The following is a 20,482-nucleotide window of genomic DNA, read 5'->3' on the forward strand; positions in this document are numbered from 1 at the left end:
GAACCAGCAGAGCACTCTTGACACTGAGCTCCGCTGCCCGCCCTTCCATCGCGCCACCGCAGACCACCACCACCACCACAGCCGCGAGCGCCACTTCAATCGCATCCGTATCCGCAACCGCAATTGCCATTGCAGTTACGACGTCCCTTGCTTTTCCATCACCGACACCGCCACCGCCATCGCTACGCTGCCTCTCCCGCCGTCCGTCCCACCACCACAACCACGCACAAGGGCACCTCAATGGCGGCCGCACCCCCCGCACCTCCTGCAGCCGCAGCCGCAGCATCAGCATCAGCGTCGCAGTCAACGCCCTCGTCAACGGCAGCAAAAGACGTGCCCCGCGACCCGGTGCCGAGGAACCCGATCCCGTTGAGCGCGGGCCAGGAGCAGCAGGTCCGCGACCTGTACTACAAGCGCGTGCGCACGTATTGCGCGGATGAGATTAGAGGTGAGTTTTGCTGTGTTGTTGTTGGGAGGGGATGCCATTGAGTGCGGGTTTTAGCTGTGGCCTATCCCATCTACCCAACCAGCCGCGAGATGGCCCGGGGAAGCATCGCCTCCTTCCTTCCTGTCTTCTCCCTCCCGCCCACACAGACACGCTCAAAAGCCCCACACCACCCAACTAACACGTTCACTAAAACAGACTTTGCGTCGTGCGCGCTCAACCGCACCATCAGCGCGACATGGGCGTGCCGGCCGCAACGCCTGGCCATGAACAGCTGCATGGTGGTGCACGCGACGCAGGACGAGATGGACGCCGCGCGCGCCGAGTGGTTCGCGACGCGGGAGCTGCGCCGCCGCGAGCGCGAGGAGAAGGAGCGCAAGCGCGTCGAGCAGGAGAAGTTTCATCGCGAGTGGTGGGGGCTGGATGAGCAGGGGAGGCGGAGGGTCGATAAGAAATAAGACGCGGAAAGGAAGAGTGGGGGTGGGATGGAAGCTTGGCTCAGTGGTGCAGAGGAAGGGCAGGGAGTGTGGGCGCGGAGATGAGCATCGGCGTGCCTCGCCGCCGCCGACTTGTTCATTGCATTCTACGGCGTTTTCGAGGGTGGGCTTGGTATCTATATGTTTCCGCGACAGGGCGTTCGAGCACACACGCACAAATGCTCACGACACAGACGCAGACGGTGGGGGTGCGGTTGGTGGGTGGGCAGCAGCTAGCTGGACGGCAGGGCAGGGTATATCTCTGTATCACAAAACGGTGTCTGTGGATTAATGTGTCTTGCCGCGCATTGGCATTGTAGGTTTCTACGCTGTGCTGCTGTGCTATACCTTGCGCGCGGGCGGCGACGACGCGCAGAAGTCCTTCTTGCCCACTGTTCTCGTGCGTGGTCCGTCCTGTTTGGCTTACTTGTGCTGCTACATAAGGCGGTGCTGACGTGGTATGGTATCGGAAAAGCTAAAGAGCTTAAATGGGTGGTACTGAAAGCCTTTTTTTGAGAACGCCAAACGCCGTGCTTTATCTTCCTGAATCCGTGTCGTCTAGGAGCTCGTTTTGTTTGCTGGGCCAATCCGGGCTGCGGTCGAGGGAAAACGCAGAAGAAGCCAATTCCGGGTAGCAGCCCGGCGTTCTGCGCTTTTTTTCGTCCGCACAGCTGAGAGCTGTCTGTCGTTCGAGCACGTGGTTTCCGACAGCCATGCGCCGCTCACGCATCCGTCATCTCCCTGTCCTCGCCACCCGCGCCGCCACCAACACCCATAACCTCCTCGAACTCGTCGGGCTCGTCGTCCTCGTCCTCGAGCCCCGCACCCGTCGTAACGCCCTCCATGCGATCGCCATTGGGGCCAGCGCTCTCGTCGCCATCGTCCTCGACCTCGCTCTCCCACTCCTCTTTCAACCCCCACCCCGTACCCGTGAAGCAGTACCGCTCGGGCGGCAGCCGGACGCCGAACTCACGCTCCGGCTTCGGCAGCCCAACGCGGTTCTTCTCCTGCGCCAGCTCGAGCAAAAACTCCTTCGGCAGCGTCGCGTTGAACTGGTAGTGCAAGCGGCTCGCGATGGCGCTGCGCACCGCCGCGAGACTGACTGCGCCCTCGGCGCCGCCTGCATTGGCCCCTGCTGCTGCTCCGCCGCTGCCTTTGCTTCCCCCGCCTGTCGTCCCGGCCGTCGTCTCCGCCGAGATCGCGACCGCGTCCCCTAGTACCCCCGCCGTGTACCGGTACGCAAAGTCCATCAGCTGCAGCGGCACGCGCTCTTGGTACGCGTGCACCCCCAAATGTGCTAGCACCATGTGCAGCAAGCGGGCGTCGCGGGGGCGCTTGCTGAGGCCGCTGTCGGCGAGGGAAGTGGGAGGCTGGACGGGCGCGGTCGACGCCGCCGTGGTAGTCGCTGCGGCGGGTCCGCCGGCGGCGGTGGCGGGCGCGCCTGCCCCGTTGTTGTTTATCGTGTTGCTGCTGTCACCGGCTCCTGGTGTGGGGTTCGCGGCTGGTGCGCTCGCCGACGGCGGCGTGTTCGCCATTGTGGGTTGGTTGGGCGCGGCGTTCGTGGGTGTTGTGATGCCGTTGGCGGCGGCGTCGCCGGTTACAGGCGAGGCCATTGTCGTATGTGAGGAGTGGTGGTTGGGCGTGGGTGTGGTTGCGCGCGTGCTGAGGCGTGTTGCGGTCGTGCTTGAGGGTGGTGTTGCGGCGCAGGGCGGTCGGTCATGGGTGGTAGAAGCTCCCGCCCGCGGCGCGGCATGGAGCTTGGGGTTTTGCCGACGCCGACGCCCATGCTCTTTCACCATGAAACAACAACCTCCAATTACTGTTTTGTTCCGAACTCCTGAACATATGCTACTAGCCACTTTCGCAGACATGCACATTACCAAAACAGCCGTTGCATAATTCGTCTGATACAGCGCAGAGTATCCCGCGTTTAATATAGGTTTAAAAGACAGGAATATCATCGACTTCAGCTACGATGCCGGCACCAACACTGCCATATCTCCTCGGATCATAATCATTGATTCCACCATATCACCGGTCCGGGGCTTCCTGACGTATCTTCAAGCTGTAGCAGGGACAGCGGTGGCTGCAGTGGCTATCCTGAGCCTAGGATTCCGCGTGGGTGCCGGACCTCGATGGTGATGTTCAGCATTGCGATACGATAACGCCGCGTAACGATGTCCTGAACTGTCACTAGACATCAGTAGATTGCTTGGACTGTCCGTATCCGTGTTGTAGTCGGTAGCACATTACTTCCAGGGATTAAGGTCTGCTTGACAGCCCCGGTAAAGATGTACTGAGTATGTCGATAGGGATTGGGCCTCGGCGACGTCGATAGACGCCGCGTCGGCACCAATTCGGCTCAGCGGTTATGTCTACGTCCTAGGTTTGGCCTGGAGGCGGTTTTGATCCTTCGTCTTGTTTCTGGGCAGGCTGTGAAGGCGGTCGCGTGGGTTGACCGCCTACCGCCTTCTGGGCCGGAGGAACGGTAGAAACTCCGCGCTTCGGATTCGGACACGTCGTAGGCAGATTAGAAGTAGGGCCGGATATTTGGGGACCAGCGAATGGCAAAGCTTGAGGGTTTGTCTCGTGTTGGGTCGTGAGTGCTAATGAGGATGTATGAGCGAGCGACGCACCTGGAATCGTTACTAGTTTCCGGAAGAGGCCAGCCAAATTTTGCAACCTGTATCACAGAAAAGAAGAAGCAAATACTTCATCGGACGTTTTAAGCAGGGAGTTTACCTTGTTAGAATTATCCTCGTTCACAGTATCTTACCTGAACTTCCAAGCATGCCACATGTGCACAAACAGTGAATTAAGGAACGGGGACAGAACCAAAAAACATTCTACAAAAACAGTAAAAATAAAATAGAAAAAGAAGAGTGAGAATCAAACCCGTCTCCCCAACAGGATTTTCTCATCTAGCAGTATAAATCTATATCCAAGGCCATGCTAATAAAGAGCGTTAGCAACTCTCCGGACCACTAGGCAAGGCAACCCCGTCGATCATTAGCGAATCCGATTCAAGATTAGGTGTTGGGATCCCTTTATTATATACCTTTGCGACCTAATCCGGCAGTGGCGGCCTACAGCATCAGCTTCGTATTGGCGTGACTGAAGGCGACCGTTCTCCGAACTAATACCAGGATCGCGATACCATGCTCTAATCCGTTAACTTCTACGCCGGTCGTCCGGATTGTGATTGTCATAAGTTTCTTTTTGATATACTTGGTCTTGCCGGCTGGGCTGCTGGGGTAAACGCAGTTTTGCCAATCATGGAGCCCCGCATTTGTTTACCGACGCGCTCAGCTTCAAAACACATTACAACGAACGGATGCGCTTGTGTGGTTGCAAAAAGGTAAAACTATCTTATAGTGTCAATTTACTCCTACGAAAGCCTGAACTCCAGCCCATGAACACAATTTCAATCACTTTTTGATACTAGCCATACCATCCAGCGGTTTTCAATTTAGTCCTTCTGTTCCCCTTCTTTATCGAAACAACTCCCTCGGTATCAGTACTCAGGATTCGAGCACAGATGAAACATACCATGCCCCACCTATTCAGCCTCCTCTTGTTTGACCATCATCTCGTCGGGACTTACTGACATCATCTCCAATTCCTCCATTTCCTCCCAGTCATATTCATCATAATCCAAGTCACAAAGAGCCTTGCGCGTTCGCGGGCAGAAATCCTTCACGCCATCGTGCCTCCAACTCGACGCAACACTAGACAGCAAATACATATCCTCGAAAAAGTTGTATGGGTTGTTCTTATCGCGGTGCTCGTTACCCCAGTTCAGGGCCTGGAACATTGTCTGGTCAAGACGCTCGTAGGCATCCGTCTTGTGCTCGCCGTCATGAGCCGCCTTCCATTCGTCGACGCAACCTGCGTGGGACGTGTGCTCAGCCATATACGACAGGAGCATCCAAGCGTCGTTGCATCTTCCCCAGGAGTGGAAAGTCCAAACTCCTGAGTCGGAAGAGGGGGAAGTTGTCTCCGCTTTCTTGTCACTGTCGTTAGTTGGAGCGCTCTCCTTGGCGGCGGGTATGTTGCTTCTGCAGCGGAGTTCGATTTCTGGCAAGAACTTCTCGATCAGTTTCCAGCCTGGACAGGGCATGGCTCTTTCCATGCTGTTATAAATGCCCCAGTATCCATGGTGGCTCTCTTCGTCGTCGAAGTCTTGATCAGGCCAACGCAGCAGGAGGTTTTTGGGGATCTCTGAAGAACATCAATCGGTCATAAATACGGCACAGTTTGGTTTTGTCATCCTTACCGGAAGGTACGTGGTTCTCATGAATGAACCCGTACGCTGCCCAAAGACATTCGTGCGCTCGCTCGTTCTCCTTATATTCGTCTGCTCGGCCGCTCATCCACCAATTCTTCTCTTCTTCCAGCTTATCGCGGTCTGCTTCCCACTTGGAACCGTCTTCTATCCATCTCTTACGGTCATTCATCCACTTGCGGCTGTCCTCTAATCACCTGCGGCGGTCTTCTGACCACCCTAGCTCTTCCTGGCCCAGTTTCTCAAAGCGTTCATGAAGTTCATGCAGCAGTCTGACGATCCAGGCCCGATCATAAGCATTCGTAGCCTCATTCAGAGACAAGGGGAGCGTATCGTCCTCGCGACGGTGCTTGTTGGAACCACTGTTGCCGTGGGAGCCGTTTGTGGTTGACATCGTGATACGCAGGTAGATAACTAACGACAGAGTAAGCGTCAGTCACTACAAACAACAATAAATGTGGCAAGATTTTTAAGCCATACCTATGAAGGACTCTTCCTGAAAGCGTTGGACGAAAACCGTCAACAACCGACGAGCTTCGATGAGGAAGAAAGCGCACCGCCAACCCTCGCAGCGACCCCAATTTATACCTTTTCCCCCGACCCACGCGTCACCCCCAACAGCACTAAAAAGCTTGGCAAGCAACAGCGGTGCAATAGGTGTAACAGCTGCATCATTATCCCTTAATTACAAGCATCACACAGCAAACTCAACACCAAAACCAGGAACAGAGGGGCCGTTATATCCGTTTTTAGCGGCTGGTGCAGCGCGGCGGTGTGCGTTGTGCGGTGTACCGAGAGGGGAAGCTTAAGCGATCATGTTTGGAACATCGCTTGTGCTGCGGATGGGTTAATTAAAGATTAATTCGGGATCGGTTCGAGGTTTTGGTGCGTGGATGGGGAGCGGGATGTGGGGGGTCACTGATGTGTTGGGAGGGATGAGAAGGCTGTAATGGGACGGGAGAGACGTACAGGGCTTTGTAGGTGCTGGTAGCTGCTCGACTTATGTCCTCAACATGTTGGGAATGTGTTTGTCAATATCTGATGGGATGGAGATGTGGTTGAGTTTGTCGTGACCAGCCAGCACATCGATATAACTCTAGGTAGATATAGACAGAGAAATCACCTAGCTATGGAGACAGCATGCATTTTATGAAGCTGTAGGCTTGCAATTTATAACCACTCGAATCGATTTCTGTCCGGTCGATGATTGGTTTTTGCCATGGGTCCGAACATGTCCCTGATAGCACGCCAAAAGCGGACACGACGTGCTCAAGCCCGGAGCATCGAGACAGCAACACAGACACGAGCAGTGGAGTCGACAAAAGACCCTCGATTGTGTTTTGTCACTACTCAAATCAATCCGTCCAACCGATATCTGACCTGTCGGTCTGAGATAATCCAAACCGCACCCCGAATTCAGACACAATACAACTCGATCAAGCACCATCTAAGATAAAACCAACCATATACAAGTCTATACATTCATTTCTTCAAAGAAGCTAGCGTTTCGAATGTCATTACTTGCTAAAAGCACCAAAGAGCAGACCCAGAGACCCACGCTAGCCTGCAGAACGAAACCTCGCATCATCGCCGTACAAAGGGTATCTAACCACTGCTCCCTCTCACTCACTACAACCACCACCACTCCTGCTTATCTATATAGTTCCTTCCCTAATCTTCCGCTGGTACTCTTCTTCAAGCAAGCTCTGCTTCTTAACATACTCGAGCACGATATCCTCCTCTCTCTTCGCTCTCGCATCCGCATCAGTCTTCTCCCTACCTTCCCGCTCCGACGCCTCAATCGCACGCCTCAACTCTTCATCAACCTCATCTTCATCTGGGTCCACATCGCCCCGTAGTGGAAGGGGCGGCGGAGGAGGTAGTGTTGGCGCATTACCGCCACGATCCCCACCCTCGCGCTGGTCGTGGTCAAGCGCACTACGTCGCATTGCCTCGGCGAGGTTATCCGCATCAATATCCGCGTAACTAGGCGGCGCCGCCTGCTCCTGCTGCAGCGCCCACTGCTGATGGGCCTCGTGCTCCGCCAAACTAGCCGCCATGGCGCGGCGCAGGGCCTCCTCTTCATCGTCGTCCGCGTTCTCCCCAGATGCGGTAGTGGTAGGGGTGGCGGCGGTGTTAGCACGCGGCATGCGGCGCACGCGTCCCAGCTCCGCGACGCTGGCACGCATGGCCCGCTCGATCAGCTCGTCTTCTTCGGCGTTGCCGTGGCTGGTTTGCCTGACGGACTGGCGGATCGCTTCTTCGAGCTCGGCGTCTTGCACATCGGCGGCGCGCTGGACGAGGGGATCCCAGCGTGGGCCGCCGAGCGGGACATGAGGAGGACGCTGGCCTTCGATGACGGGGAGCGTTGTTGTTGGCGAGCGAGGCGGTGGCGAAAGTGTGCCCTCTGAAGTCGAGTCTGAGTCTGCGCCGTCGGAAGGCTTGCGGCTACTGAAGACGCTGGACATGCTCTTCTGTTTAGTACCTTTTTTGCGCTTTTCCATGAGGGCATGAATAGCTTCCATCTCACGCTCGCCGGGGCCTTTCTTCTTGTGCGCGTGCTCCGACAAGAAGCGGTAGGTGCCTACGATTTGAGAGCGCTCCTCGGATGTCGATTTGTTGTATTCCTCCCAGCCTTGTGCAGTGCGTGACGCAATTATGTAGTTTCGAATGCTGGAACCGAAAGGTTTGCGAACTTCCATGTAGATGCCCTTCATGGTATAGGCAGGGACGGCAAAAGCGGCAGCTTGTGGCTTTAGAACCACACCAGCAAAACCTTTGGCCATGCCCTTGACGAAGCCTCCTGGACCATCGGCTTTAGCTCCCTTGTAGGGTTGTGTGACCAGGCCGGAAATGCCTTCAAACAATCCTTGGCCGAATTCCTGTGACTGTTAGCATTGATTCCGAACCTCGCGTTGGAATAACGTACCCTGGTAGCAACCTTCAAACCACTCGAAAGTCCAGTCACCTTCTCGACTTGCCGCGGTTCCTCGCCATACAGCCTTGAAGCATTATGAAAGCCTTTCGAAAGCCCCATCATCACGTCTACAGGAGCTTTGGCGCCGGCCTGAGCAATGCGCCCGAGACCCTTGCCAGTCTGAAGAGCAGATTCGACATCGAAATGGCTGCGAGCGTTCGGGTTATCTTCCACGGGAACTCTCGGGAAAGTGGCGGTATCATTTGGACCAGGCTTTGAGCCTCTTGATCCAGAGCGTGATCGCGAACGAATTCCCTCCAGTGCCCCCAGTGCTTGACCTAGAGATGACTGAGAACGATGTCCAAGGCCGCTTCCAGAGCGTTTGGGACTTTCAATCGGCGATGAAACGAGAGCATGATCTTCTGCGGCTGAGGTTACTGCGACTTTGGGGTTTTCAGGGCTCGTGGGTGTAGAAACCCCCGACTTCGAAGGCGCGGCCGAATCAGAAGTTCCTGGTCTACTTCCGGAGTCTGTCGAGGCTTTCGCAGCACCGGTATTGGCACGAGAGCGTCTCGAATCAGGATGGATGTTGAGTGCTTTTAGGGTCTCAATGGGAAGATCCGCCACGTTCATCATCATGCTCGTCACGGTGCCCATTACTGCACCTGTAACGCCAGTAACCGGATCCCAAGGGCCAGTATCCGGTTCATAATCGCGAGGCTGGAATCTGAGGTCATGTCAGCTTTCTCTTTGCACAAGTGTACCAGCATTATGGCTTACAGTTTGAGGTCAGCAAAATTGAGCATCCCCTCATTGGCAAGAACCACAGCAGCCAAAGCACTCAGCTTGATCTGTGTTTTCTTGAACCGCCATACAGCCGCCCGATTCGGCAACAATGAGCATCTCATCTCATCTACCTTAAGATGTTGGTGGAAGTATTGCGCTCCTTCATCGCTTCCCCTCTCATTGCTAATCTTCGCTGCCAGTTCTCGTGCTCTCTCTTGTGACGTGGGCTTCAGTGCCTCTTGGATAGCCTCCGCCAAATTATCCGATGTCAGCTGTTTATGGTGGATTGGTTCCGGTCCGGCTCCAGCTCGTGCAACCATGGAGCCCCAGAAAGGCTGGTCTCCGAAGAAAGGCACAATAACAGTAGGCTTGCCACAAGCTATGCCTGCAGCAGTCGTACCAGCACCTCCGTGATGGACAACGCATGACACTCGCTTGAACAGCCAGTCATGGGGGACGTTGCCCAACATAAAAACGCTCTCCGGCACTCCCAGTTGATCAGCACCAAAACCACCCCAACCCTTGGATACTAGGGCTCTGACACCCGCTTTTTGGACGGCTTCGAAAATCAGCTTCGTCATACCGTTCGGGTTATCAACGACGATGCTGCCGAAACCGATATAGACCGGCGGTGGACCAGCATCAAGGAAAGCAGCCAGGTCCGGGTCCGGTCTGAAGTTTGTAGCCAAGTTGAGGAAGTAGAAACCGGATATGGTAATGTGGTTTCCCCAGTCTTTAGGCTTGGGAATAAGAGCAGGTGACCAACAATACGTAAATGGAACTCGCAAGCGGGAGAGCATGCTCGGAGCTGACATTGCGCTGATGGAATCCAGGTGTAGCGTGCGCTGTCTGAACTTGTTGATGATGTCGCCGAGTCCTTGCCAAGTTAACATATCAACTAAGGCATATGTCATGTAGTTTGTCAATGAGGCATCAGCATTGGATGATTGAATTGTCGCCAAAGGATGCTGGAAGGATTGCGTAGGTGACCACGGCATACTAAGTTGCGTTAGTTTTGTACACATTAATAATATATAGCACTTACGTGAACATCATATGGAGCGGCACACCGAGCTTCTCCGCGCAGTGGATATGAGCAAAGCTTGGTGGATTGGCGATGATTGCGTCTGCTATGAATGGCCTGCCAGTCTTTGCAGTAGCTTCGGGGTTACTATAGGCGGAGTTCAGCATGTTTTCTCCCTCCTGCTGAGATGTGTCGACACCGAAACCATCGTTGGGTTCGATGCAGGATTTCCAGCATCCATCAATCATCTCTGCGATGCCTTTCCGACGCTTGCCGACGTCTCCATTCCTGAGTGTATCGAATCCCGGCATGAGACCGGGGTTCTTCACCATAAAAGCCATAAGCTCAGACGGGTCACCACCAATGCTGAAGAACTCTAGTCCGTTTTCCTCGACAAAGTTCCTGAACACCGGGTGTGTAGCCAGCCGCACCCTATGGCTATAGGTCTCTTTGAGGACCTTTCCCAATGCCACAAATGGTTGTACATCACCGCGAGACCCAACAACATGTATCACCACATTCAACGGCGGCGGAGGCTCTTTGCCAGGTTTGCCTCCAAGCGAGGGAGGGATATACGGCGGAGGAGGGGGAGGTTCGCGAGAGGCTAGATCGAGCTGACTGCGAAGCGCAGGGATAAGTAGATTGGAGAGACGATTGCTCTTCTGATCGATACGAATGTTGACCCGGCCGTCGTCTGTATGTCTATGTAAGTAATGTATTTTCATGAGCTTAGATGATCGTCCGTACCAGTTAGGCTCGCGGAAGTTCCAAAACCGTCGCCATTGTCTACAATTTTGCCGTACGAAACGTCGTTACCACCACTGTATGGTGGAGGCTGATCTGCGGGGAGAGCTTCATGCTGGTCCGAGGATGCAGTTGCATGCAGGTCCTGTGAGCCCCTGTGACTGCCGCTATCAGAGTCTGCAGCTGCTATGGCTTGCGTAGCTTGGGTCAGTGGATTGGGCGCATTCGCAGACCCCTCCGCGGATGACGCGGACGAAGCCATGGTACTGAGCGGAGCGGATGGATGAGGTTTGGCAGTTTAAGCGCAACCCATAGGTGGATAAGACAAAGGTAAATAAGGCGAAAGAAGTTTGAACAGGAGTGTTGCGATATCCACAAGTAGGTATGACGGCGGGCGGGCAGTTATCTAGCTCTGGGTGGTGGTGCAAAGTTGTACTTGTTCATGCGACCGCAGCCTCGTCGTAGCGCGTTCTTTTGACGTCCTGGACCAGTGTATCAAACGGCGACTGATGAGGCTCTCTTCTGTGTGCGGGCGCAAAGTTAGAGCTCCGGATAGAACGTTGGTCGGAGCTCCAAGGTCGCTCGAGTTCAACGTCGTGGTCTGGGCGCGATCGACGTCATCTGCCAGAGTGTCAGCGCGCGGGATTTGACACGCCGCTTCGGCCCGCCGGCGACTTGCTTTCCCCCGCCGGTGTCGTCCGAGGTCCAGGCTTCAACGTCGACGACTCAATAACGAAGAGAGCTTTCAAATATTCGGGTTATACGTCGAAGCTTCCCGTGTATTCAACTTGGTCGAGTCTCATCCGTTGCGCGACAAGACGTTAGGTGTGATGTGCTCCGACTCAACCGGAACGCGTGACGCGTACTCTGTACAACATACTTCAGTCACATGGTCGCAGGCATTGAGTACCCACACCAGCCAAACAACTACTGTGGGTATTTTAAATTACAAGAACTCCTCTCATTGACATCCAACACGTGTATAGGAGCTTTATTTTGGTTGGCGTGAGGAGATATTCCACGTTTCGGAACGTGATCTCGCGTTGATTTCGCGCGGCTAAGTGGTAGTGCGTGTAACCGTCAGTGCCGTCCCGCATGATGGCCAGGTTACGACATTTCCAAAGGTTTCTTGACGCTTCTGGTACCACAGGGGCTGCTATAATTTAAAGCAGCTGTCACGATTGACACATTGTCAACCCATCATTGAACCATTTGATATCCAATTGACCACAGCATCGGTTGAACCACAAGTATGGCAAGACCTATGGCCGTGCACGTTAAAAGTCAAGCATACAAGAAGCAATCTCCTGTTGCCGGCAACGGGCTTTTTGCCAAAGAAGCCATTCCTGCAGGCGAGGAGATTTTCTCCCTCGATCGTCCGCTTGCCGCTGCTCTTGACAGCGTTCGCATCGCCAACTGCTGCTCCAATTGTTTCACTTTCCAGAATCTAGATGTTAGGGCAAACCTCAAGGCTTGTGCTGGGTGCAAGGCAGTGGAATACTGCAACAAGGTAGGATATCGTACCCTCTTGTGCTGGCTCTATATACTTTTCTTGTGTTCCTACACATCAATAGGTTACTTACTTTCTGACCTAGAAATGCCAAACCAAAGCATGAAAACGCCACCACAGATATGAGTGCCCAGTTTGGCAAAGGAACCCTGGCATGGAAACAATCCCACAGTCAATGCGTCTCGGCGTTCAGATCCTTTCTATGCGAAAGAATGGACTAATTTCCGACGAGACCTGGGCGGAGTTGCTCAGCCTCGAAACTCATATCGAAAAAATCCGGGGGGGTCCAAAATGGAAGAATTTCCAAGTACTGGGTGACGGTGTTCTCAAATTTTCTAATGTCCAACCGACTTTTGGCATGGATGATGCCATGGATACATTCCTCAGGGTAAGCCAGTGACCTTTTTGCTATTGCCATCGAGCAAGAAACTGATCAAGGCAAGATCATGGCGAACTACCTCAACATTGAGACGCCAAGCTTCGAGAAGATCGGGATCTGCCTCGACCCATTGGTCTCGACGTTGAATCACTCGTGTGTCCCTAATGCATTACTCATCTGGCAAGGGAGCGTTATGCATCTACGGTCTCTCAAGCCTATCGCCAAGGATGAGGAAATCTTCATCTCCTACATTGACGCTACCAACCCTACCCCACGCCGCCGTCTCGAATTGGACGACTTGCGCTACTTCACATGCAACTGCTCGAAATTCAGGGAAGGTCCCAGTTCTCGCGAATACCGATTCACAAGACCCGCTGCGTCGCTTTCCGCTAAGTCCACGAAGATGGCAAAGCAAATCCTTTCCCAGCATCCCTGGTGGCCTGATGCCAAATTCAAAGCCAATCTGCAGTCCTCATACGTCGGTGACTCATCCGAGGAGCGGCGCCTAGCAGCCTATCAAGCAGAAGCTTTCAACCATCTCAAAGAAGACCGGGCCATCGCATCCATGAACCAATACGACGCAATTGATGCGCTCGAGGAAGGGTTGGACATGTGTGCCGACGCCGGGATCTGGCCATACGACCGACAGCCGTACGCCGGCCTGCGCGACGAACTGATCAGCTGCCTCGTGGCCATCGACGAGAATCCGTTCGGGACGTGGCAGCACGCGATGCTGCGCTACTTTGAGATCGACCCGAAGCTGTACCCTGAGCCGCATCACCCGGTTCGTGTGATGCATAATTCGAGCTTAGTTCAGCTGACGATTATGCTGGTGTTGGAAGAGGACGAGGACATGGTTGAGATGATGAAGGAGTTGGATGTTGTGAGCTTTTTGCAGAGAGTGATTAAGGAGGTGGATGAGAATTTGGCTAAGGTTTATGGCCCCAATAGTATGCTGGCGATGGTGCAGAGTATCGCGCGCCAGGATACGGTACTTGAGACCGTGAGGCATAAGCAGGCTGGGGTCAGTGGTAGGGGCAGGGGAGTGGATGATCAGGCATTTTTCAGGAAGATCGCGAAAGCCTGCCATACTGAAAGGACTGTTGTGAGTAGTAAGTATCAAATATCTTCCCAATGTCGGCATAATTATTGTTATATGTGAATATTTAGGTACACTGAATATGTTTATATGCCAAGATGGCTGAGTTTTATCCATATACATATTGATAAGTTCAACATAGACATGCGGCCGTTTCCACGACAAATACAAGTTGTTGGCTATTATTTTATATAACTTTGACGCCGTCCGCCGAATTTTATATTCCCTGTACATTACAAAGCCTCGCCAGACTCATCCACAATAACTTGTTCCAACCCCAAAAGATCCAGGCTTTCTTACTTCCACTGATTCTTCCTGTTCACCTTTCCGCATTGTTACCCTCTAAATAAATGTACTAACAAATAATAAATGCCACAACAAGGAATAACCAAGCTCATGATGACTCCTCTGACTGTTCCGACGTATCATCACCCGCATCACTGAGTGACGAATACGAGTGGACGGTTGTCACCATCCATCAGTCAATGGACACCGCCAAGACTTCATCATTGGAACTTCTAAAACACACAACTACCTCGACATGAAGAACACGACAAGCATACAATCCTGTCCTTAGGACATCACAAGAGCCCATCTGAAGTCTGATGCATACAGCGAAGACTGGAAGGTTCTCGGGAGATCCGAAATTCTAGGGTTCATGAGGATGGACATGGAATTTATGATTATGTCAACAAAAAACAACGGTTGGCGATCCACATCGATTCCGGTGGCTCGGCGACTTGGATCCGTGTATTGGATGGACCCGAGGGTAGTGGGAATACGTCCGCACTTTCTATTCTATCACCGTGGCTTTGATCAAGCCGATCGACATTCGTGCATGACGGTGATGGTTAGTACCGTTATAGTGATGATGATGATGATGAGCAGCGGCGATATATAAAGATACGGATCACTACTGCATCGTTACGATCATATTTTTCTTGAAGTAGCCTTTCTCGATAAGTTTGTATATAATAGGCTCAAATTATCAGACCACCCTTGTGTTCATGAACTCTTCATGACAGTAGGTCGTCCCGGAACTCCTTGAAAAAGAAAACTTCTTCGGGCTTTACTTCGAAGGCTAGGCACGAACACTCATTCATATTGTCTAAGGAATTTGCGGTTCTGTGGGATGGTTAAGCTGGCCTGCAATATTCTCTCAGCATGTAGTCCTTCCGTGATGGCCTTTAAGAGGAAAGTGGCGTTCTCAGTACTCGCGTCCATTTCAATGATTTTTCCACGCTCAACTTACTTGCAATAAGTAAGAACAGCAAGTACGGATGTGGGCAGTGGATTTGCCCGAAGATAGCATCTATCAGCAGTTCGCCGTCTCAAAAGGGGGTCTTCTAAGATTTAAAGTAGCACAAGTTATAACGTTTCCAGGTCATCTTCAGTCACAGAACCCGGTGTGAATGCCAAAACAGTCTCGCGGACTGGAATACTACATACTATCATAGCTGCTTAGAATGTGGCATTGTTAACAGAAAGAAGAACCATGTACGACTGGACGAGAACGCGACCGCGTTCTTCTTCTAGGTATCATCATGCGGAATCTACCAGACCTCGCTACTACCGTCAGAGCTGTTGATGGAGAAGTATTGTTTAACATGGAATTTTTGCTATATTTTCATACATATCATTCTTAAAACAGTATGAACATATACCGCTCAAGCCGTCTTCCCCTCTCCAACACTTAACTTCAGCTCCCCCCATCCAACAGCGCCTCAGGACCAACATACCCACGCCCGCGAATCCAGAGCCACCACATCGCGACAAAGATCGTCAAACCGCCAGTAATGAGGCACGAGTAGTTCATGTTCTGCGGCGTGACAGGCATAGTGGCGGGGAAGCAGAAAATTACGACGAAAACGGCAATGTACGCGCAGCTAACAGCCATAAGGAACAAGCCCTTCCGTCCCGACACGCTAAAAGGGCCAGGAGTGACATAGCGCCGGGATGTGAGCAGGTTCGGCAGGATAGCAGCGAGATAGGACGAGCTAGAGAGAACGACGAAGGACCCGACGAACGCGTTGAAGGCCGTTGTGCTGCCGACATAGATGGCGCCGAGGATGGTGCACGCGATGCCGCATACCACTGTCGCGGCGAAGGGGTTCTTGTGCCTATCGCTGATGTGGCTGAGCGTGGCGCTGAAGGGCGCCGCTCCGTCGCGTGCAAGAGTCCACAGCATCCGTCCTGATGTGATGTACGTGCCCATGCACGGGTACACAGTTGCGAGGAAGACGACGGCGAGCAGGCCGCAGGCACCGGCGCGCGACCCCGTTGCTTGCAAATACACGGCCGCGAGGGGATTAGTGTACGTGTTATTGAGCAGGGCCTCGAAGTCGTTGATGCTGTAGAAGATGGCAACGAGGTAGCAGAAAGCGGTGGCGAGGCCGACCGTCATTTGCGCTGCGATGGCCTTGGGTACATTGCTCCGTGGTTGTGGTATTTCCTCTGCAAGGTGTGCGACGCAGTCTGGTGTTCCCACGGCAAAGGACGCGTTGAGCATGCCAGCCACGAAGACGAACCCGTCCGACGTGTAGCCTGTCTGGTTGCGCCATTCCCTCCACACGAATCCATCGCTGGCATACCCCCGTCCCGAGGTCCCGGGCATGATGGCGCAAACGAGTATTGAGAGGAAGACACCGCCGAGGATGAGGAACAGGCCGAGTTGTCCAAGGGCGGGCAGCGCCTGGTTGCAAAAAAGGACCGTTGCACAGCAGAGCCAGGTCACGATGATATATGTGACGAAGGTGTGCCAAGCCTGTGGGACGTACTCCGGATGGTATAAGCCGTACATGGCGAGTATCAGGTTGGCCAGGATCGAAGACTGCGATGCTGCGCCGAATATCCACGCGAAAAAGTTCCACCAGCCAGCAAAGTACCCAACTACTCTTCCATATTTGGGGCCGGCAGTGATGGAGGCCCAGTGGTAGACTTTGAAAACGTTAGTTATGTAGACGAAAGGGGTTGACTCTATTGGCAACTACACTTACCACCAGCGCTGGAAGGGATTGCGGAAGCTAGCTCTGCGATGCAGGCAGCGATAAGCCAATAGAAGAATGAAGCTGCAATCTACTTCTGTGTTAACCCTTGTATCAACTGTAACGTCCGTCACCGTCAAACGAGATTCACCGTCTAGCGAGACAGGGTGTATTCCATAGTGACTGCTTGTATCCTTCCCTGTCTAGTTACAAGCCTCAGTCCTGGATATGGGTTGAGCGTATACGCACTACAAATATTTCGACTGGTTACGTCTCCACTCAGTATGAACATTGTTACCTCGTTAGGTGGTGAATATCGTTTGACGGTGACGGCCTTAATCATGATGTCCTTACAAGTTCGTATAATACTCCTGGCGAACCTCCATTGTACAGGGATACAACCTGCGAAAACTGTTAGTCCGTGGTTGGAAATCTATGGCTTAGGAGACAAACAATGCTTCCACCCAAAGCTGCCCATGTATTTCCGGTGCAGATACCGACGGCACAAGCGCTCAGAATGTTGAAATTCCGGTCAAGTTCCTGAACATGGCCTGATGCGTTGACGGCGGTGACCTCGCCTTCTTCAGGCGCGTATTGTGGCGCCTTCACAACCGAGACATCATCGTCCTTTGCTTTCGTATCCATAGCAATCACAAGAGTAACAAGCAAACAAGTTCGAAAGATAGACTTCAGTGAAAAGGAATCCGGATGAGACGGATCTATATTGGTTTACCTCATTGCACTTCGCCCGTGCACGCTACAAGATAGACGGGAGGGCGATAGTTAGCGTAATGTTAAGCAAGGGTGCGATCCTGTAGCAAGAAATACTGTAATTGTCAAGCAGCATGGCTTGCAGAAACATACTCCAATCAGCGTGCTTCAAAGACGCAGCCATTCCTCTCTCAGTGGTTCATTTTGTTTACACTATCTCCAACTGAGTCGTCGCGTCATACTTTCGAGGACGCTGTGTGATGATCCCTCCTGAATGATAGGTGATTATCTGGCTATCGCCCTCACTCGGTAAGACAGACCGAAGATGAAGAGGGGAAAAGGCGGGCAGCGGTACCGCCGGTGACGCCCGCAACGGGACATCGTTGCAGCGAGGTGGCTGATCTTGCTGGAAGGCTGTTGGAAGACTGATAAACAGGCTAATTGATTATCAGCCGAGGTTGGGTTACGAGAAGGCCATTGTCAGACGCAGGAGAAGCTGGGGTATTTGCAGGGATCCCGAGGCGGCAAGTCGAGCCGAGCCGGCACGTGATGACGCGCTGTCCAGCTGTCATCCTGCGCGCTGCCTCGATCATCTCTTCCCCACTGCGCGTCGCAGCTTCTGATCACCAATGATCATCTCAACGCCCATCTCTCCCGGCTAACCCGCTAGCACTAACAGCAATGTTGACGCCAGCAGCCAAGCGGCGTCGGCTCGACGATGCACAAAGTGCGCTGCGTAAGCCGTTCAAATCACCTTTTAAGACGCCGATGCGCAGTTCTGCAGCCAATGGAGAGGAAACTGTTCCTTCCACCGCAGGTCGCACACCTCCCTCGCAGAGCGTGGCAGCATCTCAGTCGCCTATCGAGTCCAATGATCCACCAGCGTCATCCATTGACTCTGATGCCCAAGACCCTCAGACGCCGCTTCCTAGCCGTGTTTCGGCGAAACCTGCTTCCATCCCTCGCAAGAAACCTGATCCAGACGATCCGCTCGAATGTGCCCTAAAGGAAGAGCAGCAGCGACAGCGACAGCTCAACCGACAAATGACCAATCTACGTACTGAGCTCGACACGCTTGACCAAGCTTTATCAATTGCTTCCTCAACCAAAGATGCAGAGCTTGACGAGTTGATCATCAAATGGCGGGAAGCGAGTAGGGCTGCAGCTGAAGAGGTATTTGCGACGGTAAGGGACCGCGTCAACCGGATGGGCGGAGTAGGCGCTTGGCGAGAGAGGGAACAACGGCAACGAGAGTGGCGCAACAACTTCCAAGAAGAGAAAGAAGAGTCTTCGGACGACGATGACGACGATGAAGAGGATGAAGAAGATGAAGATGGCAACCCTTTGACCCCGGAACAGAAAGAGGAAAGGAAGATCTTGAAGGAGAGGCGAAAGGAAGCAAAGGAAGAGGCTAAACGGGAGCGGGAATGGAGGAAGGAGGAGTGGGAAAACGAAAAGAGAGAGCTGGAAAAGGACCAGCCCAAAATCGTGGATGAAGGCAAAGATGACGATGTGAGTGTTACCCTGGACGCGCAAGTGTCGGCGCCAGTGGCTTATTGGCTAACCCGTGATAAGAGTTTCACAATGGACATGATGCTGAAGACGCTCGGGGTTGAGCTGTCTACCATAGGGTGGGACAAGCAAGGCCAACGGTGGGTTGGCTAGGAAACGCGCAAGGTTTGCTACGACGCACACGATTCATGTTTTGCTGCAAACGACAGGTAAAAACATGCTTCAATTTAAGCGCTTGCATCTGCAGCCATGGGTTTCCCTTTCGTTTGTCAAGGTACTCTTTCGGGTCACAAAATCCAAACATCGTTTTTTCAAGGCAGGCTGCGGTGCTGCTAACAAGATTTGCCCGAGAGCGCCGTTAAACTTGAGGTCGAGAGCATTCGCTCCGTCGACCGGTCTGAGTCTCCGCTTTACAATCTACTAAATAAAGCTCAGGCCGATACCTTTTTCGACCAGAATCCACACTTCGGGTGTGCTAAGAGGTCTCCACCCGCCTGTCATCCCCGCTTCTTGTCTCTGCGCACGGCGGATGATTGGCGTTTCTTCGCTCGAGGAGAGCCTTCTGACCAATCGTTTGGGCGAGAGGGAATTGGTCACGCCAGCAACAGCAAGAGTTGAACGGGCGCTTTCCTGGCCTGCTCCGAGCGAGGTCCGTGATGAACAAACGCCACCCAACTGAGATACTCGAATTGGCAATACATCAATTTAAACGGAAATAAGCAACAACCGCCGGAAGCGTTGCTGCCACCGCGGGCACCCATTTGACTTGGGCGAAAATTGGAAGGCTGCAGGCAGGGTGGCGCGATAACTGATTATGCCCTCCACCGTCGGGCCGCTCGCTGCAGGCTGGGGACTCGTAATCCGCACTCATGCACGGCTCACATGGAATGCTGCAGTGTTTTTGCAAGGGAGAACCCTCACGACAAGGTTTGCACATGGCGACATACATCACCAGGGTGAAAGAAAGGGCCGAAGGCTGGCCCATGGGCCTGAAAAAAATGTTATCATGCAGCCGCCGTGATGGGGTCGACGTGGGGAAGGCGGGAAGGCCTCGACCTGACGGGATGACACGACTCGGCCATCATCATGTGCGATCTGCCAACCGCCAGTAGCACGAGATCAAGGCGGTGGGGATTGCGCGGCCGGCTCGAGCACAAGGCTTCACGGCATTGAGGTTGATTGTATTTTCCAGCCACAGTGGACGAAAGCTGAGGACCGGCAGCTCCTGCCGCCTTTTTCAAGGCCGAGACGCTGTCCTACGTGGATAAGCCGACGATGATGATGGTGGTGACATTGAGTCGAATGCAGGTAAACGCCGCGATTGGGCAGCTTGTGATCACGGCGGACGACTGCGATTGGTGGCATGCAGTCAGGCACGCTGGGAGGGATGTCGAGAGCGGCCCCGCCGACGGAGGGGCGCAAAGAAAGAGACTGCAACGTGATCGACTAGCTGCAGGGCGTGTCACTCGACGACGCAGGCAAAAGGTGGTGATTGGGCGAGGGGTTGTGCTGAGATGGAGTCGCGGAGGCGGGCGCACGGCCAATCACACGGGCTCCTCCACTCGACGCGCGACCCGAAGCGCTTGAGTGCACGTCCGCCCCTTCCACCT

The 20,482-nt window shown here is 53.5% G+C and overlaps 8 protein-coding genes across 8 annotated transcripts; 3 read left to right on the forward strand and 5 right to left on the reverse strand.

Moving 5' to 3' along the window:
• The first annotated feature begins 17 nt into the window (after positions 1-17).
• On the forward strand, positions 18-1,281 carry K452DRAFT_320116 (uncharacterized protein). Its single transcript, XM_033544290.1, has 2 exons — positions 18-448; positions 644-1,281. The coding sequence occupies exons 1-2, from the start codon at positions 241-243 to the stop codon at positions 901-903; spliced, it is 468 nt and encodes a 155-aa protein (XP_033395757.1). The 5' UTR covers positions 18-240; the 3' UTR covers positions 904-1,281.
• A 524-nt stretch (positions 1,282-1,805) lies between these two features.
• Positions 1,806-2,534, reverse strand: K452DRAFT_192970 (uncharacterized protein; the record flags this gene model as incomplete). The annotated part of the gene is made up of 2 exons (XM_033535875.1): positions 1,806-2,326; positions 2,399-2,534. Coding segments are annotated over 2 exons (657 nt in total), but the record flags the coding sequence as incomplete, so codon positions are not given.
• A 769-nt stretch (positions 2,535-3,303) lies between these two features.
• Positions 3,304-3,720, reverse strand: K452DRAFT_310394 (uncharacterized protein; the record flags this gene model as incomplete). Its single annotated transcript, XM_033543332.1, has 2 exons — positions 3,304-3,604; positions 3,698-3,720. The coding sequence occupies 2 exons, from the start codon at positions 3,718-3,720 to the stop codon at positions 3,304-3,306; spliced, it is 324 nt and encodes a 107-aa protein (XP_033395759.1).
• Positions 3,721-4,273: 553 nt separating this feature from the next.
• K452DRAFT_336050 (uncharacterized protein) lies at positions 4,274-5,600 on the reverse strand (the record flags this gene model as incomplete). The annotated part of the gene is made up of 3 exons (XM_033545234.1): positions 4,274-5,142; positions 5,198-5,388; positions 5,422-5,600. The coding sequence occupies 3 exons, from the start codon at positions 5,598-5,600 to the stop codon at positions 4,481-4,483; spliced, it is 1,032 nt and encodes a 343-aa protein (XP_033395760.1). The 3' UTR covers positions 4,274-4,480.
• A 1,261-nt stretch (positions 5,601-6,861) lies between these two features.
• K452DRAFT_310396 (glycosyltransferase family 1 protein) lies at positions 6,862-10,939 on the reverse strand (the record flags this gene model as incomplete). Its single annotated transcript, XM_033543333.1, has 5 exons — positions 6,862-8,088; positions 8,136-8,850; positions 8,904-9,908; positions 9,955-10,627; positions 10,681-10,939. 5 exons carry the CDS (start codon positions 10,937-10,939, stop codon positions 6,862-6,864), a joined length of 3,879 nt encoding a protein of 1,292 aa, XP_033395761.1.
• A 1,053-nt stretch (positions 10,940-11,992) lies between these two features.
• On the forward strand, positions 11,993-13,413 carry K452DRAFT_201990 (uncharacterized protein; the record flags this gene model as incomplete). Its single annotated transcript, XM_033536050.1, has 4 exons — positions 11,993-12,159; positions 12,308-12,575; positions 12,631-12,910; positions 13,025-13,413. Coding segments are annotated over 4 exons (1,104 nt in total), but the record flags the coding sequence as incomplete, so codon positions are not given.
• Positions 13,414-15,364: 1,951 nt separating this feature from the next.
• K452DRAFT_231526 (uncharacterized protein) lies at positions 15,365-17,294 on the reverse strand (the record flags this gene model as incomplete). The annotated part of the gene is made up of 4 exons (XM_033537169.1): positions 15,365-16,602; positions 16,662-16,740; positions 17,004-17,051; positions 17,103-17,294. The coding sequence occupies 4 exons, from the start codon at positions 17,292-17,294 to the stop codon at positions 15,365-15,367; spliced, it is 1,557 nt and encodes a 518-aa protein (XP_033395763.1).
• A 439-nt stretch (positions 17,295-17,733) lies between these two features.
• Positions 17,734-19,158, forward strand: K452DRAFT_289442 (uncharacterized protein). Its single transcript, XM_033540827.1, has 2 exons — positions 17,734-18,872; positions 18,936-19,158. Exons 1-2 carry the CDS (start codon positions 18,042-18,044, stop codon positions 19,023-19,025), a joined length of 921 nt encoding a protein of 306 aa, XP_033395764.1. The 5' UTR covers positions 17,734-18,041; the 3' UTR covers positions 19,026-19,158.
• Positions 19,159-20,482: the final 1,324 nt, after the last annotated feature.

The sequence above is a fragment of the Aplosporella prunicola genome (assembly GCF_010093885.1).
Source record: "Aplosporella prunicola CBS 121167 unplaced genomic scaffold K452scaffold_18, whole genome shotgun sequence".
Lineage (NCBI taxonomy): Eukaryota > Fungi > Ascomycota > Dothideomycetes > Botryosphaeriales > Aplosporellaceae > Aplosporella > Aplosporella prunicola.

Bases quoted from the DNA above. Each gene is read 5' to 3' on its own strand.
- K452DRAFT_320116 (XM_033544290.1), top strand. From the start codon at position 241: ATGGCGGCCGCACCCCCCGCACCTCCTGCAGCCGCAGCCGCAGCATCA. The intron at 449-643 runs GTGAGTTTTGCT...TCACTAAAACAG, and splicing joins TTGCGCGGATGAGATTAGAG to ACTTTGCGTCGTGCGCGCTC.
- K452DRAFT_289442 (XM_033540827.1), top strand. From the start codon at position 18,042: ATGTTGACGCCAGCAGCCAAGCGGCGTCGGCTCGACGATGCACAAAGT. The intron at 18,873-18,935 runs GTGAGTGTTACC...ACCCGTGATAAG, and splicing joins ATGAAGGCAAAGATGACGAT to AGTTTCACAATGGACATGAT.